The sequence below is a fragment of the Pelodiscus sinensis genome, chromosome 2 (assembly GCF_052426305.1).
Source record: "Pelodiscus sinensis isolate ZL-2025 chromosome 2, ASM5242630v1, whole genome shotgun sequence".
Lineage (NCBI taxonomy): Eukaryota > Metazoa > Chordata > Testudines > Trionychidae > Pelodiscus > Pelodiscus sinensis.
The window spans coordinates 264273715-264289299 of NC_143053.1; the positions used below are offsets into that span (position 1 = coordinate 264273715).

The 15585-nt window shown below is 58.8% G+C and overlaps 1 protein-coding gene across 1 annotated transcript in view; it reads right to left on the reverse strand.

The window, feature by feature from the left end:
• The window catches only part of FASTK (Fas activated serine/threonine kinase), a 72917-nt gene that overhangs the window by 37850 nt on the left and 19482 nt on the right, over positions 1-15585 (reverse strand). The window contains 5 exon segments of the mRNA XM_075918701.2: positions 6843-6934; positions 7894-8053; positions 8147-8363; positions 8853-9001; positions 10857-11327. Of these exon segments, the coding sequence (XP_075774816.2) occupies positions 6843-6934; positions 7894-8053; positions 8147-8363; positions 8853-9001; positions 10857-11327 (1089 nt within the window).

Consider the following 15585-nt stretch of genomic DNA (forward strand, 5'->3'; position numbering starts at 1 on the left):
CCATTTTGAGTAGATCCTCATGAGAAGGGTCCCCGAAGAGGGACGGGGATGGTGGGGAGGTGGGGGTAGTGTTAGGAAGCGGATGGTGTTGCCTGATGACATGATCTCTAGGGCCCAACGATCTGTTGTGATGGCAGCTCAATGGCGGTAGGATGGTCTCAGCGGATGGTGGAAGACTGGCGTAGACTGAGCATGGTGACCAAACAAGGGAAGGTCTTGCAAGCCCTCAAGCTGGAAGTCAAATCTGCTGTTTGTTCATATGCTGGCTGGGGTTACGGTTGCTTGGCTGAGGTCGTCGCTGCCTGGATCTGGATTGATCAAATCCCCTTTGCTGGTATCTGGAATATGAAAAGTCTCGGTGCCGTTGATACAGCAGCTGTAGTCTACGTCGGTACGGTGGGGTGTACTTAGCCAAGGTATGACGGGTGGCTCCTGATTCCTTACTGGAACGTAAGACCTCATCTGTCTTCCCTGGGAACAATATCTCTTCATCAAAGGAGAGGCCTCCTGAAGCCAGGAGGCTCTTCTCATGACCACAGAAGCTGCCGTGGTCCAGGCTGCTGTGTTGGCTCTGTCCCAGGCTATCTGGAGAGAGGTTCTCGGTGGGGGCATGTCCCTCTTGCACACTGCTTTCAGGTTCGGTCTTTTCAAGGCTGGTAGGTGCTCAATGAGAGAAGTGCGTTGAGTGTATTATCGAAATGATAGCTGGAGAGAAATGCCGCATAATTAGCTACTCTGAGGAGCAGGGTTGAGTACGAGTACAGCTTATGCCTGAAGATGTCGAGGCATTTACTCTCTTTATCCGCCACATTATTCTTGTGTTGCGGAAGCTCTGACCTCTGCTGCGCTGCCTCCACCACTAAAGAATTGGTTGTGGGTGGCAGAAAAGAAATTCTGCGCTTTTGGGCGGGACAAAGGACTTTTTATTTGGGGCTATGGACGCCGGAGTCTGTCAGATCTCGTCAGCAGCCTCCCTAATGGCCGCTTCTCTAGACACAGCTATTTTTGCATGCTGACAGGGCTGGAGACCTTTAAGATGATGATGGTGTTTCTCGTGGACCTCGGTGAGCTGTATTTCTTGGCTGGCAGCCACCCTCTTTAAAAGCTCCTGAAATTGTTTGAGGTCATCCGGTGGCAACTGATCATCGGAAGCTGAGGATTGATCTGTTGGCGAGATGTCTGGCGGTTGTCCCTCCTCAGGAGTCCTGGCTGGCGTTTCAAAGAGGATGTCACAGGCTCCAGACCACGTGGCGCAGGGGAGGGTGGGTATCTGTGTGGGCAGGGTGGATGGTACCGTAGTGACTCAGCGTGGCCTCCCGCTGACCCAGGAGCACACGCCCACAAAAACCGGTTGGTGGGCAGAGCCAGAACCAGAACCAGCCAGCCCCACCCACAGGAAACAGGAAGTCAGGGCTGGGAGTATAAGAGGAGGAGCTCCAGGCTCAGTTCGAGGGCGGTTCCCGAGCAGGGCAGAGGCTCCTCCCCACCATGCTGCCCTCTGAGGGAAGATTGGGTTGGGCCACTGCTGGGCCCTGAGCACTGGCCTAGACCGCCACGCCTGCTGCCGGGTCCCACCGATTTGCCCGGACCCCCAAGACCCTTGCTAGGCCCAGCTGAAGGGCTGGACTGCCTGGACCCTGGCCCGCTCAGGACCTCGAGCCTATGAACACGCTGCCAGCGCCTCCGTCCCCAGCCGACACCACGGAGCGGCCGCCCAGCCAGGCAGGCCCCCGGAGGGGGCAGCCGAGGATATGGAGGTCAGCTGGGCAGCGTGTTGCGGCGCGACCCCCGCTGACCCGGCCGGCGCGTCACAGCTCAGCTGCCGACCCAGTGGCTGTAGCGCCGTCGCTATTAGGGCCCGATGTTATTGATGAAGACGGTGCAGCAGCTCGCGGCGCCAACGCTGGCGAGTGTCTTGCTGGTGCCGTAGCTACCGGTGCCGCAGATGTTCCGTGCCGAGTTTTTGGCTCTGAGGCCGTTTTAAGCCTCAGTTTTGCGGTGCCAGATGTTCCCAGCTTCTCTCCAGCACTACTTCTACTCTTGGAGGCTGGTGGCAGAGAACAGGCTTGGGTGGGGGGAGGGAGGGGCACGGGGCCCCGGATAGGGGGCGCGAGGCAGCTGCGGGGAGGGGGTGCAAGTGGGGGGAGGGAGCGCAGAACATGCATGGTATCCTGGGGGGCACACAGGAGCCACACTGGCCTCCCCCCCCTTGCTGGTGGGGGCTGGAGCCTCAGGGCCTGCCCCCCCCCGAGGGAGAGGTCCAGGCCAAACTCCCCGCGGCCGGGGGGGGGGGGGGGGAGCCGGGACGGGCTACCCCAGAGGGGGGCTGGCAAGCACCCCATAGTTTGCTTTCTAAACACTGAAGATCATAAAGCACGTCTCTAGGCACTGCCCTGCCTCCGCTGCCACTAGGCCCAGGGCCACCGGGCTGCAAGCCCTGTGTAGGGCCCCATGGTCCCTACGGCCGGCCCTGCCGCAGGGATCCCCCTCCCCCCCCAAACTCCCCACACGTGCAGCCCCGGGGACACTGCGTGGAGCTCTGAGCGGTGCAGGAGCCAACTCCCCACGGGCTGCGAAGTGCGGGCACGCGGCACGGCTGGCACGCTTGGTTCCGGACTGGAGCCCACCGTCATGTCCAAGGGCTCGGGGAGCTCTCCCCGCCAGCTGTGAGGAGCCGGGGAGGGAGCAGGAAGAGCTCCAGTGGGTTTCACAGTATTTTAGTACTGAACACGGGGCCCCGGCGTTCCCTTCCCGCCGCGCAGGCTACGGCCAGCTCGGGCTGCGCAGAGCGCGTGGCACGGCCCTGGCGTCCAATGCCCAACCCATCGGTGAGCCAGCCAGCCCCAACCAAACCCCTCGCACGGGCAGCAGCGCTGAAATCTGAGTCTTGCGCTGCCTGCCAGGCCGGGGGCCCAGAGAGGCTGGCCTCAGGGGGCGGCGCGGAGCAATGGGACCACGTTGCAGTGCGGGGGGTCTAGGCGGGATCTTAGGAAAACTCTTCCCCATGGCGGGGGGGAAGCGCTGGGCTGGGTTCCCCAGGGGTGTTCAAGTCCCGGCCTGGCCAAGCCCTGGCTGGGCTGATGGAGTCGGGGCGGGTCCCGCCTTGGCTCCGTGGCTCCTGAGGTCTCCGCCCGCCCGGGGAGCCTATGACGAAGAGGCAGCCCAGGCTGCACTAGCTGTGAGGTTCCCTCGCTGAGGGCTGGACCCTCAAGGCACCAACGTGCAGAGGTCACAGTGGCAGCAGGTGGCCCAAGGAACCCCAAAGGCCAGTGGGTGGGGAGCGGCGGGAGAAAGGGGCCCCCGTCCGGAGGCGAGCTGGCGGGAAAGCGCGCGGGCTGCGGCGGAGGGAGCGCTCCCGGCGTGTCCGTGGCTTTGCTCCGGAAAGCACAGCCCGGTGCCTGGGGATCTGCCTGCTCCCTACACACCGCTGCTGGCCGAGGCCACGTCTCTCTGAGCGGCCATGCCCTTGGGCTGCCGTAGCGCTAGTATTAATCACGCCATCCAAGCGGCCACAGCAAGGCCCATCCCGACCAGGGGCCTGGCTGCCCACAGTGGCCAATGCCGGGTGTCCCAGAGGGGGACAGCAGCCCCGGCAAACCGAGGCTGGGAACACGGCACGGGGACGCTTCCCTGCCTATCCGCCTAGCTCAGCCCTGGGATGCTTTCCCTTCGGAGCAGACCTCCACGCGGCGACCGCACAGTGCCCAGAGCCGCTGCCTTTGGCTGGCCCTGCTCGCGTGCTAGGGGGTCTGCCCCTCTTCCCAGGGGACAGGCCCAGTCTTTCCAACCTCCCGCGCCAATGCCCGTGGCAGCCCTTCCCGGCACCTCCTCCACGCCGGGGACTCCCGGGGAAATGGGATCACCTGACGCCGCAGGTGGCCCATGGATTTACAAGGCAGCTTCAGACTTTCTGCCTCCCCTGTCCTGTTCATAGAGCCACAGGGACCCCGAGAGGTCAGGTTCAGTCCCCTCCCCCCAGCAGGGACAGGCACGGTCTAAATCAGGGCTACTCAACTCTGGGAGCCCCAGGGACCACGCCGATACTCACAGCACATGCCGAGGGCCGCAGCTTAAGTGTGATTGCATAGACATGCAAATGTATGCAGATATATGCAAATAGCTTCTTTCACACGGACGGGAATGAATACACAGACTGAGGCAAGGCTACACAGCACGCAGGCCCCATTGAAGACCATTCTGCTGGTATTAACGAAGTGCAGCCGCTCCCCATTTCCACCCTAGGCCGGCACTTTAATGAGCAAGGACACTCCAGGAACGGACCGACCGAAAGGCACCGGACGACAGGGCATCAATCCCGCCACGGGCCGTGTGTTGAGTAGCCCTGGTCTAGACCATCCCTGGCAGGTGTCTGTCCAGCCTGCTGGTCAAAGGGCTGACTGGCAGGTCTCAGTGGCGGGGGATGGGATGGATTGGAGGTCCAAGTGCAGAGGACTGGGGGGGTGGGTCTTGCTGCAGGGGATGGTCTGGGGATTGGGGGTCTCGGTCTGGGGGGCTGGAATTTCATAGAACACTAGGACTGGAAGGGACCTCGAGAGTCAAGTCCAGCCCCCGCCCCCACGGCAGGACCCAGCGCTGTCTAGACCATCCCCGGCAGACAGACGGGGATTCCACAGCCCCCCAGGCAATTGACCCCAGGGTTTCACCACCCGGGGAGGCAGGAAGTTTTTCCTAATGTCCAACCTGAACCTCCCTGGCTGCAGTTTAAGCCCCTTGCTGCTTGTCCTGCCCTCAGAGGCCGAGGGGAACAAGATTTCTCCCTCCTCCCTGTGACACCCTTTGAGATACCAGAGAACGGCTTCATGGCCCCTCAGTCTGCTCCTTTCCAAACTAAACAAGCCCAGTTCCTTCAGCCTCCCCTCACAGCTCCTGTTCTCTCGACCGTCAATCATTCCCGTTGCTCTTCTCTGGACCCTCTCCAATTTCGCCACCTCTCTCCTGAAACGTGGTGCCCAGAACTGGACACAGACTCCAACTGAGGCCCAACCAGAGCAGAGCAGAGCGGAAGAATGGCTCCTCGTGTCTTGCTCACACACACCTGTCAATGCTCACGGCCGGCCGCCCTGCGCATGCGTCCCAGCGCCTAGAGGGAGAAGCACATGGTGGTGGTAGCTCCGGGACCCAGGCATTAGGTTAGAGTGGGGGCAGGGGCTGGGAGTGCCTGGCTCTGGGGGAGGGGGAGGCATTAGGTTAGAGTGGGGGGTTGCGAGTGTGTGTGTGTATGTCCGCAGGAGTTACCCCTGGATAGGGAATGTTTTTCTTCACTCCCATCAGTTTGTGGCTGGCTTATGCCCTGAAACATGAGTGGGTTTCGATCTGGTTTTTATCCTACTGATGGTATGTTCACTACCAATAAGCCCTCCTCCTTTTCAAATCTTACAGACTTTTGACCTCACTGCTATTTAAGGGCAGCGAGTTCCACAGATGAATTGGGTCAAGAAAGGGTCCTTTTCTCAATTTTAAATGTCTTGTCATTTAAGTAAATGTAAAAAGATATTCAATGAAGCCACCATTGCGCTCTGAAATGGGGTTCCAATACTCTCAGTGCTATTTCCTGTACCTTTCCTTATGGATTTCACCCAATCGCACCAATAATTCGATGTTTATGCAAAATCTCAAACTTACAAAGTATCTCAAATGTCCACAGGAGCCCGTTCTAGTTGATTACCCACTGTCTAGACTTGTTTTTATTTCAACAAAACAAGTTATGTATCATAAAACAATTAAAAAGTACCTTACATTTATATTTACATTAAAAATTATTATATATGAACAAATAATAATTGTACACATCAAATTATTGTATTATATTCAAACAAGATCTAAAAGATATTACAAAATGGACCTAAACCATAATCTATAATCAATAATGAGGACTTTCCGATAGAAGTCACTCTCTTTGGTGGCCCTGAAAGAAAGCTATCAGCATGCCTGGTCTAGACCATCCCCGACAGGTGTCTGTCCATTTTTTGAGTCGGGTTAGTTGGAACCAAGGGCCGGCGCAGCTGCTGATCGGAGCAAGGCGCCGGCGAGATCGTGCTAGTGAAGCGCGAGATATGTAAATCCCCGCTCCGTTGACTATTTCGAAAGCCTGCATTTGCACCCCTAGTTCGAAGGAGGGTGCGAGTGTAGACGTGCCCTATGCATACCTATTATGACACTGAACAGAACCGGTCCCAAAGCAGAGCCCTGAGGAACCCCACTGGCTCTGCCCGTCCAGCAGGGCTGTGACCCGTTAAGTCCTCTCCGAGAACGGTTCTCCAGCCCACCGTAGAGTAGCCCCATCTAGGCGCATGTGCCTCGTGCATTGCTACGGCCGTGCGAGAGCGTGTCAGACTCCTCACTACAGCCGAGGTGCCCCACGGCCACGCAGCTCATTGCCCCATCACACAAAGCTACGGGGTTGCTTCGACAGGACACCTCCACCTTCCGACCCTCCCTAGTTGCTAAAGTCGACCCCGGGCGGCTCAGGCAGCCTGCTCACCCTCCGACACAAAACCACGCAGCCCCAGAGCCGGACGGGACTGCCCCCAGAGGCCTGGCTGACTGCCGTCCCCCATCGCCCTGGCAGCCTTGGGCCTGCGCGGCAGCAGCTCCGGGAGACCCCAGCCTGGCGCACGCCGGGGAGAGCTTTCCAAGCGAGGCCGGGCTTCTCCAGTGGGGAGCCCCGCATGGAGGGGGGCCCTGGGGCAGTCCTGCGGCCGCCACCCCTCCGGCCCCGGGCCTGGGCGCTTCCACTGGCACCGTCCCTTTCCCTCCGCCTGGCTGAGAGCAGGCCCACGGTGCTGCCCACCCCCGGGGAAGGCTCCCCCCCCCCACCTTACCGGTGCAGTATCCAGGGGGCAGCACCTCGTCCTGCCGGTAGCACTCCTCGCCCACCAGCTGCCTCAGCGCCTCCGCCACCAGCCCCTTGTAGCTGACGGAGGAACCAGAGATTCAAAGTAAGCCTCAGATAGGCCCCCCGAGGCTCCCCCCTGCTGCCCTCAGCCCCCCCGGGCCCTCGGCTTCCCCCTCCCCCGCGACCCGTACCCCCCCGGGCCCTCGGCTTCCCCCTCCCCCCGTACCGCCCCGGGGCCCTCGGCTCCCCCCTCCCCCCGTACCGCCCCGGGGCCCTCGGCTCCCCCCTCCCCCCCCCCGCGACCCGTACCGCCCCGGGCCCTCGGCTCCCCCCTCCCCCGCGACCCGTACCGCCCCTGGCCCTCGGCTCCCCCCTCCCGCCGTACCGCCCCGGGCCCTCGGCTTCCCCCTCCCCCGCGACCCGTACCCCCCCGGGCCCTCGGCTTCCCCCTCCCCCCGTACCGCCCCGGGGCCCTCGGCTCCCCCCTCCCCCGCGACCCGTACCGCCCCGGGCCCTCGGCTCCCCCCTCCCCCCGTACCGCCCCGGGGCCCTTGGCTCCCCCCTCCCCCCGTACCGCCCCGGGGCCCTCGGCTCCCCCCTCCCCCGCGACCCGTACCGCCCCGGGCCCTCGGCTCCCCCCTCCCCCGCGACCCGTACCGCCCCGGGCCCTCGGCTCCCCCCTCCCCCCGCGACCTGTACCGCCCCGGGCCCTCGGCTCCCCCCTCCCCCGTACCGCCCCGGGCCCTCGGCTCCCCCCTCCCCCCGTACCGCCCCGGGCCCTCGGCTCCCCCCTCCCCCCGTGCTGCCCCGGGCCCTCAAGCTAGGGGTGTGGAAGTGGAATGGTTGAGACGCTTTACGATATGCACCTCTTTGCGGGTTGCGCTGGCTGACGTGCAGACCCTGGGGTGGTGGCTGGCAGCCCACATGGCGGGCTCTGGAGCATGAGAGTTGCACCCAGAGCCCATGGCGCACGTCACTGTACCCACCAGGATTTTTACCGCTTGTACCGTTACCGTCCCCCCCCCCCCCCCGCGGACCTGTACTTCCGGTTGGCCTCGTCGGCGGTCAGGGCGTGGTCGAACATGAGCACGCGGTAGCGCGGGTCGAGGCGCGGGCCGCTGTAATCCCGGAACTCCAGCTCCAGCGCGGAGTCCAGCAGCGAGAGGTAGCGGCGCACAATGAGCGCGTAGGGGCTGCCTGCAGCGGGAGAGACGGGCGGCGCTGCTGTCTGCCTGCTGCCTGAGGGTGCCTGCCCCGCCCCGCCCCCAGCCCGGGCACAGCCTGACGTACTCATGACGTTGCTGAGGAAGGCTGGCGAGAAGACCTGGTGCAGGACGGCCTGGGGGAAGTGCCGGAGCTGGAACAGGGACATGAGGATGTTGACAGTGGCCAGGGGTGAGCTGGCTGCCTTCTGCTCCAGGATGGCCTCCAGCCGGGGGAAGAGCTCGCTGTGGTTGGACGGCCGGTAGTTCATGCGGCTGAAGGGAAACACCAGCTTCTGGATGACCTAGAGGCAGAGAGGGGGTGAGGCGCCAGTGGGGCGGCGTGTCGGGGGTCCCCCGTCTCCTGCACCCCCGAAATGGCACGGACAGACTCCCCCAGCCGGTAGAACAGGGAGTTTATTGCTCCTCCGGGATACAGCCCAGCACAGATGGAACCTGGTTCCAGGGCAGGCCTAGGATGCCTCAGCCCCCTGGAGAGGGGGGGACTGGGCCCCTAAATCCCAGCCCCTTCCCTAGGCTGCTTCCTCCATCATTCCAGCCAGAAACTAAAACTCCCTCCCAGGCCCTGCCCCCAGCCAGGGGCTGGTCTCCGCCTCCCTCCCTTTGTCTCTCCCTAGGCTGAGCCTGGGTGTCGGGTTAATCCACATTTGGGAGAGTCTGAGAATCTCCCATCACCGCGCCCAGGGACCCCAGGTCACAGAGCAGACACCCCCCCTGGCACAGCAGGCCTGGGGCCCCCGCCGGGGCTGGGCACAGGCCGCCTCCGCACTCACCTTGCTCTCCAGCTGCTCCCCGCGCTGCAGCAGGAAGGCGGCGATGGCGTCCAGCAGGCGCGGCTCCCGCAGCCGGTGCCGGGCCACGTACTTGGCAATCAGCGCCATGGTGTAAGGGGCGAGGGTCTCGGCCTTGCGCGGCAGCCACTCTGCGGGGACACCACGGGCAGGGCTGCAGCCGCAGGGACACAGGACTGACACACAGGGGCAGCCACTGAGCTCGGCTCTCCTGCCCCACAGCTGCCTAAGACGCCCAGGCAGGGCTCCGGCCCCAGGGACACAGGACTGACACACAGGGGCAGCCACTGAGCTCGGCTCTCCTGCCCCACAGCTGCCTAAGACGCCCAGGCAGGGCTCCGGCCCCAGGGACACAGGACTGACACACAGGGGCAGCCACTGAGCTCGGCTCTCCTGCCCCACAGCTGCCTAAGACGCCCAGGCAGGGCTCCGGCCCCAGGGACACAGGACTGACACACAGGGGCAGCCACTGAGCTCGGCTCTCCTGCCCCACAGCTGCCTAAGACGCCCAGGCAGGGCTCCGGCCCCAGGGACACAGGACTGACACACAGGGGCAGCCACTGAGCTCGGCTCTCCTGCCCCACAGCTGCCTAAGACGCCCAGGCAGGGCTCCGGCCCCAGGGACACAGGACTGACACACAGGGGCAGCCACTGAGCTCGGCTCTCCTGCCCCACAGCTGCCTAAGACACCCAGGCAGGGCTCTGGCCCCAGGGACACAGGACTGACACACAGGGGCAGCCACTGAGCTCAGCTCTCCTGCCCCACAGCTGCCTAAGACGCCCAGGCAGGGCTCCGGCCCCAGGGACACAGGACTGACGCACAGGGGCAGCCACTGAGCTCGGCTCTCCTGCCCCACAGCTGCCTAAGACGCCCCAGGCAGGGCTCCGGCCCCAGGGACACAGGACTGACACACACAGGGGCAGCCACTGAGCTCGGCTCTCCTGCCCCACAGCTGCCTAAGACGCCCAGGCAGGGCCCCGGCCCCAGGGACACAGGACTGACACACAGGGGCAGCCACTGAGCTCGGCTCTCCTGCCCCGCAGCTGCCTAAGACGCCCAGGCAGGGCTCCGGCCCCAGGGACACAGGACTGACACACACAGGGGCAGCCACTGAGCTTGGCTCTCCTGCCCCACAGCTGCCTAAGACGCCCAGGCAGGGCTCCGGCCCCAGGGACACAGGACTGACACACAGGGGCAGCCACTGAGCTCGGCTCTCCTGCCCCGCAGCTGCCTAAGACGCCCAGGCAGGGCTCCAGCTCCAGGGACACAGGACTGACACACAGGGGCAGCCACTGAGCTCGGCTCTCCTGCCCCACAGCTGCCTAAGACGCCCAGGCAGGGCTCCGGCCCCAGGGACACAGGACTGACACACAGGGGCAGCCACTGAGCTCGGCTCTCCTGCCCCACAGCTGCCTAAGACGCCCAGGCAGGGCTCCGGCCCCAGGGACACAGGACTGACACACAGGGGCAGCCACTGAGCTCGGCTCTCCTGCCCCACAGCTGCCTAAGACGCCCAGGCAGGGCTCCGGCCCCAGGGACACAGGACTGACACACAGGCAGCCACTGAGCTCGGCTCTCCTGCCCCACAGCTGCCTAAGACGCCCAGGCAGGGCCCCAGCCGGCCGCGCACGGAGCTGCCACGGCCAGGGAGAGGCGCGCTCCGCTGCCCAGCACCGGGGCTGCAGCCAAAGCCCGGGTCCTGGGCCAGCCTTTCCTGTTGGGGGGCAGCTCCAGGTGCTCCCTTCCTCCACCGGCTATGGCCTCTGTCCCTGCAGCTCCCATTGGCAGGAACGGCAGCCAATGGGAGCAGTGTGGGACCGTGGCCTGCGGGGGAGCAGAGGGCAACGTGGAGCCACCTTTCGCCTGCCCCAGCCCCTCCAGCTCCCTATCTCGCCTTTAGACCCCACATGGCAGGCCTGAGCCCCGGCCCGCACCCCCCCGACTGTGCATGTGGGGGGGGGAGGGGGCCGGCCCGCAGCGCTCACCCGCCATGCTGTGGATGAAGCGCTCCTGCCGGTTCTCGTAGAAGAGCTGCGAGCTGAAGATGGCCTCCAGGGCCTTGTTACTGGCCTCCTGCGCGCACAGGGCCAGCATCTCGTCCAGCAGGGCCAGCTCATGCTCCCGCACGGCGCTGACCTGCCCCAGCGTGTGCCTGACCAGGCGCAGGATCTTGCGGTTGTTGAGCAGCTGCTGGTCGGAGGCGGAGTGGCCCTGCAGCGCCTGGGCCCGGAGCCGGTAGTAGGAGAGCAGGAGGAAGAGGGTCTGGGGGTGGCGCTCCTTCTCCAGGTGCCGCTCCAAGCTGCTGAGGCAGGACTCCACCAGGGGGTGGGGGCTGGACGGGTGAAGCCTCATCACGCTGCTGAACACCATGGAGACATCCTTCTGGTTGAAGTGCCCCATGCGGCTCCGGGACTCCTCCTCCAGCACCTGCACCAGGGCGGAGTCGCCGGACAGGCCTGGAGAGAGAGCAGGATTGAGGAGCCTTGCCCGCAGCCTCTGCCCCGGCAGCTCAGCTCTGCCCACGGCCCTGCCCGACCCCCCACGATTCCTGGGGCCTCTGGAGCTGCCTGTGGGCAGTCCCGGGGACCCAGCCAGAGAAGAGCTAGCAACGACAGGCCCTCCGGCTCACGCCGGACCCGGCCAAAACGCTTCCGCCCCTTGCAGAGACCCCACCTCCGGCTCCGGCTCCAGCCCCGCCAGCGCTCGGGAAGGGGACCAGAGCTCAGCAGCTGCTCCTGGGAATCATGGAATCATAGGACTGGAAGGGACCTCGAGAGAGGATATAGCTGGGGGTGGGAGAATGAACATGAGGAAGGGTGGGGTGGATACTAGTCTAATAGGTTATACTGGAGGTACAACGTCCGGGCCAAATTGGGTAAAGAATGTGAGTGAGGCCAAACAGCAAAAATGAAGATGTTTGTACCCCAATACGAGGAGTTTAGGTAACAAAATGGAGGAACTAGAGCTATTGGTCCAGGAAGTGAACCCAGATATTATAGGAATAACAGAAACATGGTGGAATACTAGGCATGACTGGGGTACAGGTATTGAAGGGGATGTGCTGTTTAGGAAAGACAGGAATAAGGGTAAAGGTGGTGGAGTCGCATTGTATATCAAAGAGGAGGTAGATTGTAAAGAAATAAAAAGTGATGGAATGGAGAAGACAGAGTCTGTCTGGGCAAAAATCACATTGGGGAAGAAAACTATCAGATCCTCCCCTGGGATAGTGCTTGGGGTGTGTTACAGACCACCAGGATCCAATTTGGATATGGATAGACACCTCTTTAATGTTTTTAATGAAGTAAATACTCATGGCAACTGCGTAATCATGGGAGATTTCAACTTTCCAGATATAGACTGGAGAACAAGTGCTAGTAATAATAATAGGGCTCAGATTTTCTTAGATGTGATAGCTGATGAATTCCTTCATCAAGTAGTTGCTGAACCAACAAGGGGGGATGCTATTTTAGATTTGGTTTTGGTGAGTAGCGAGGACCTCATAGATGAAATGGTTGTAGGAGACAACCTTGGCTCGAGTGATCATGAGCTAATTCAGTTTAAATTAAATGGAAGGATAAACAAAAATAAATCTGAGACTAGGGTTTTTGATTTCAAAAGGGCTAACTTTAATAAATTAAGGAAATTCGTTAAGGAAGTTGATTGGACTAAAGAAATTATGGATCTTAAAGTGGAGGAGGCCTGGAATTATTTTAAGTTAAAGTTGCAGAAGTTGTCAGAAGCCTGTATCCCTAGAAAAGGGAAAAAATTTATAGGCAGGTGTGTTAGATCAAGCTGGATGAGCAAGCATCTCAGAGAGGTGATTAAGAAAAAGCAGAAAGCATATAAGGAGTGGAAAATGGGAGGGATCAGTAAAGAAAGCTACCTTAGAGGTTAGAGCATGTAGGGACAAAGTGAGAAAGGCTAAAAGTCAGACAGAGTTGGACCTTGCAAAGGGAATTAAAACCAATAGTAAAAGGTTTTATAGCCATATAAATAGGAAAAAAACCAAAAAAAGAAGAAGTAGGACTGCTAATTACTAAGGATGGAGTGGAGGTTAAGGATAATCTAGGAATGGCCCAATATTTGAACAAATACTTTGCTTCAGTCTTTAATGTGGCTAATGAAGAGCTTAGGGATAATAGTAAGTTAACAAATGGGACTGAGGATAAGGAGGTAGATATTACCATATCCGAGGTGAAAGCCAAACTTGAACAGCTTAATGGGAGTAAATCGGGGGGCCCAGATGGTCTTCATCCAAGAATATTAAAGGAACTGGCACACGAACTTGCAAGTCCATTAGCAAACATTTTTAAGAAATCTCTAAACTCAGGGGTTGTACCATTTGACTGGAGAATTGCTAATATAGTTCCGATTTTTAAGAAAGGGAAAAAAAGCGACCCGGGTAACTATAGGCCTGTTAGTTTGACATCTGTAGTATGTAAGATCCTGGAAAAAATTTTGAAGGAGAAAGTAGTTAGAGACATTGAGGCTAATGGCAATTGGGACAAATTACAACATGGTTTTACAAAAGGTAGATCGTGCCAAACCAACCTGATCTCCTTTTTTGAGAAAGTAACAGATTTTTTAGATAAAGGAAATGCAGTGGATCTAATCTACCGTGACTTTAGTAAGGCATTTGATATAGTACCACATGGGGAATTATTGGTTAAATTGGAAAAGATAGGGATTAATATGAAAGTTGTGAGGTGGATAAGCAACTGGTTAAAGGGGAGACTACAGCGGGTCATACTGAAAGGTGAACTGTCAGGTTGGAGGAAGGTTACTAGCGGAGTTCCTCAGGGATCAGTTTTGGGGCCAATTTTATTTAATCTTTTTATTGCTGATCTTGGCACCAAAAGTGGAAGTGTCCTGATAAAATTTGCAGATGACACAAAGTTGGGAGCTATTGCCAATTCAGAAAAGGATCGGGATATCATACAGGAAGATCTGGATGATCTTGTAAATTGGAGTGATAGCAATAGGATGAAATGTAATAGTGAGAAGTGTAAGGTTATGCATTTAGGGATTAATAACAAGCATTTTAGTTATAAGCTGGGGACACATCAGTTGGAAGTAACGGAGGAGGAGAAGGACCTCGGAGTCCTGGTTGATTATAGAATGACTATGAGCCGCCATTGTGACATGGCCGTGAAAAAGGCTAATACGGTCTTGGGATGTATTAGGCGAGGTATTTCCAGTAGGGATAAGGAGGTGTTAGTGCCATTATACAAGGCATTGGTGAGACCCCATTTGGAATACTGTGGGCAGTTCTGGTCTCCCATGTTTAAGAAGGAGAATTCAGATTGGAACAGGTACAAAGAAGGGTCACTAGGATGATACGAGGAATGGAAAACCTGTCTTATGAAAGGAGACTCAAGGAGCTTGGCTTGTTTACCTTAATCAAAAGAAGGCTGAGGGGAGACATGATTGCTCTCTCTAAATATATTAGAGGGATAAATACCAGGGAGGGAGAGGAATTATTTAAGCTTAGTACCAATGTGGACACAAGAACAAATGGATATAAGCTGGCTAGTAGGAAGTTTAGACTTGACATTAGACGAAGGTTTCTAACCATTAGAGGAGTGAGGTTCTGGAACGGCCTTCCAAGGGAAGTAGTGGGGGCAAAAGATCTAGCTGGCTTCAAGATTAAACTAGATGGGTTTATGAAGGGGATGGTTTGATGAGATAACATGCTCTTGGTAACTAATTGACCATTCATTATCAGTGGGAATAGGTCAATGGAGGGATGATAGGAGTTACTATAGAGAACTTTCTGGGTGTCTGGCTGGTGAGTCTTGCCCACATGCTCAGGGTTTAGCTGATCGCCACATTTGGGGTCGGGAAGGAATTTTCCTCCAGGGTAGATTGGCAGAGGCCCTGGAGGTTTTTCGCCTTCCTCTGTAGCATGGGGCACAGGTCACAGCTGGAGGATTCTCTGCATGTTGGGGCCTTCAAAGTATTTGAAGGCTTCAATATCTGAGATATAGGTGAGAGGATTATTCTAGGAGGGGTGGGTGAGATTCTGTGGCCTGCACTGTGCAGGGGGTCAGACTAGATGATCATAATGGTCCCTTCTGACCTTAAAGTCTATGAGTCTATGAGGTCATCGAGTCCAGCCCCCCGCCCTCAAGGCAGGACCAAGCTCCGTCTACACCATCCCTGACAGATGTCTATCCAACCTGTTCTTAAATATCTCCAGAGAGGGAGATTCCACCACCTCCCTTGGCAATTTATTCCAATATTTGACCACCCTGACAGTTAGGAATTTTTTCCTAATGTCCAATCTAAACCTCCCCTGCTGCACTTTAAGCCCATTACTCCTTGTCCTGTCCTCAGAAACCAAGAGGAACAAATTTTCTCCTTCCTCCTTGTGACACCCTTTTAGATATTTGAAAACCGCTCTCATATCCCCCCTTAATCTTCTTTTTTCCAAACTAAACAAGCCCAGTTCATGAAGCCTGGCTTCATAGGTCATGTTCTCTAAACCTTTAATCATTCTTGTTGCTCTTGTTCATCGTGCTCCAGAACAGCGGTCCCCCGCCGGGCCACGGCGGCTCTGGAGCAGAGGCACACCGCCCGGCACTTCCCCTCCCGCCGTGGCTGTATCCTGCCCCTCATCCCACCGGCACCAGGCGGGGCCTCTCCCCGTCGGGTTCCCTGCGCGGCGGTGGCGCGGGGCGGGGCCTCTCCCCGTCGGGGTCCCAGCGCGGCGGT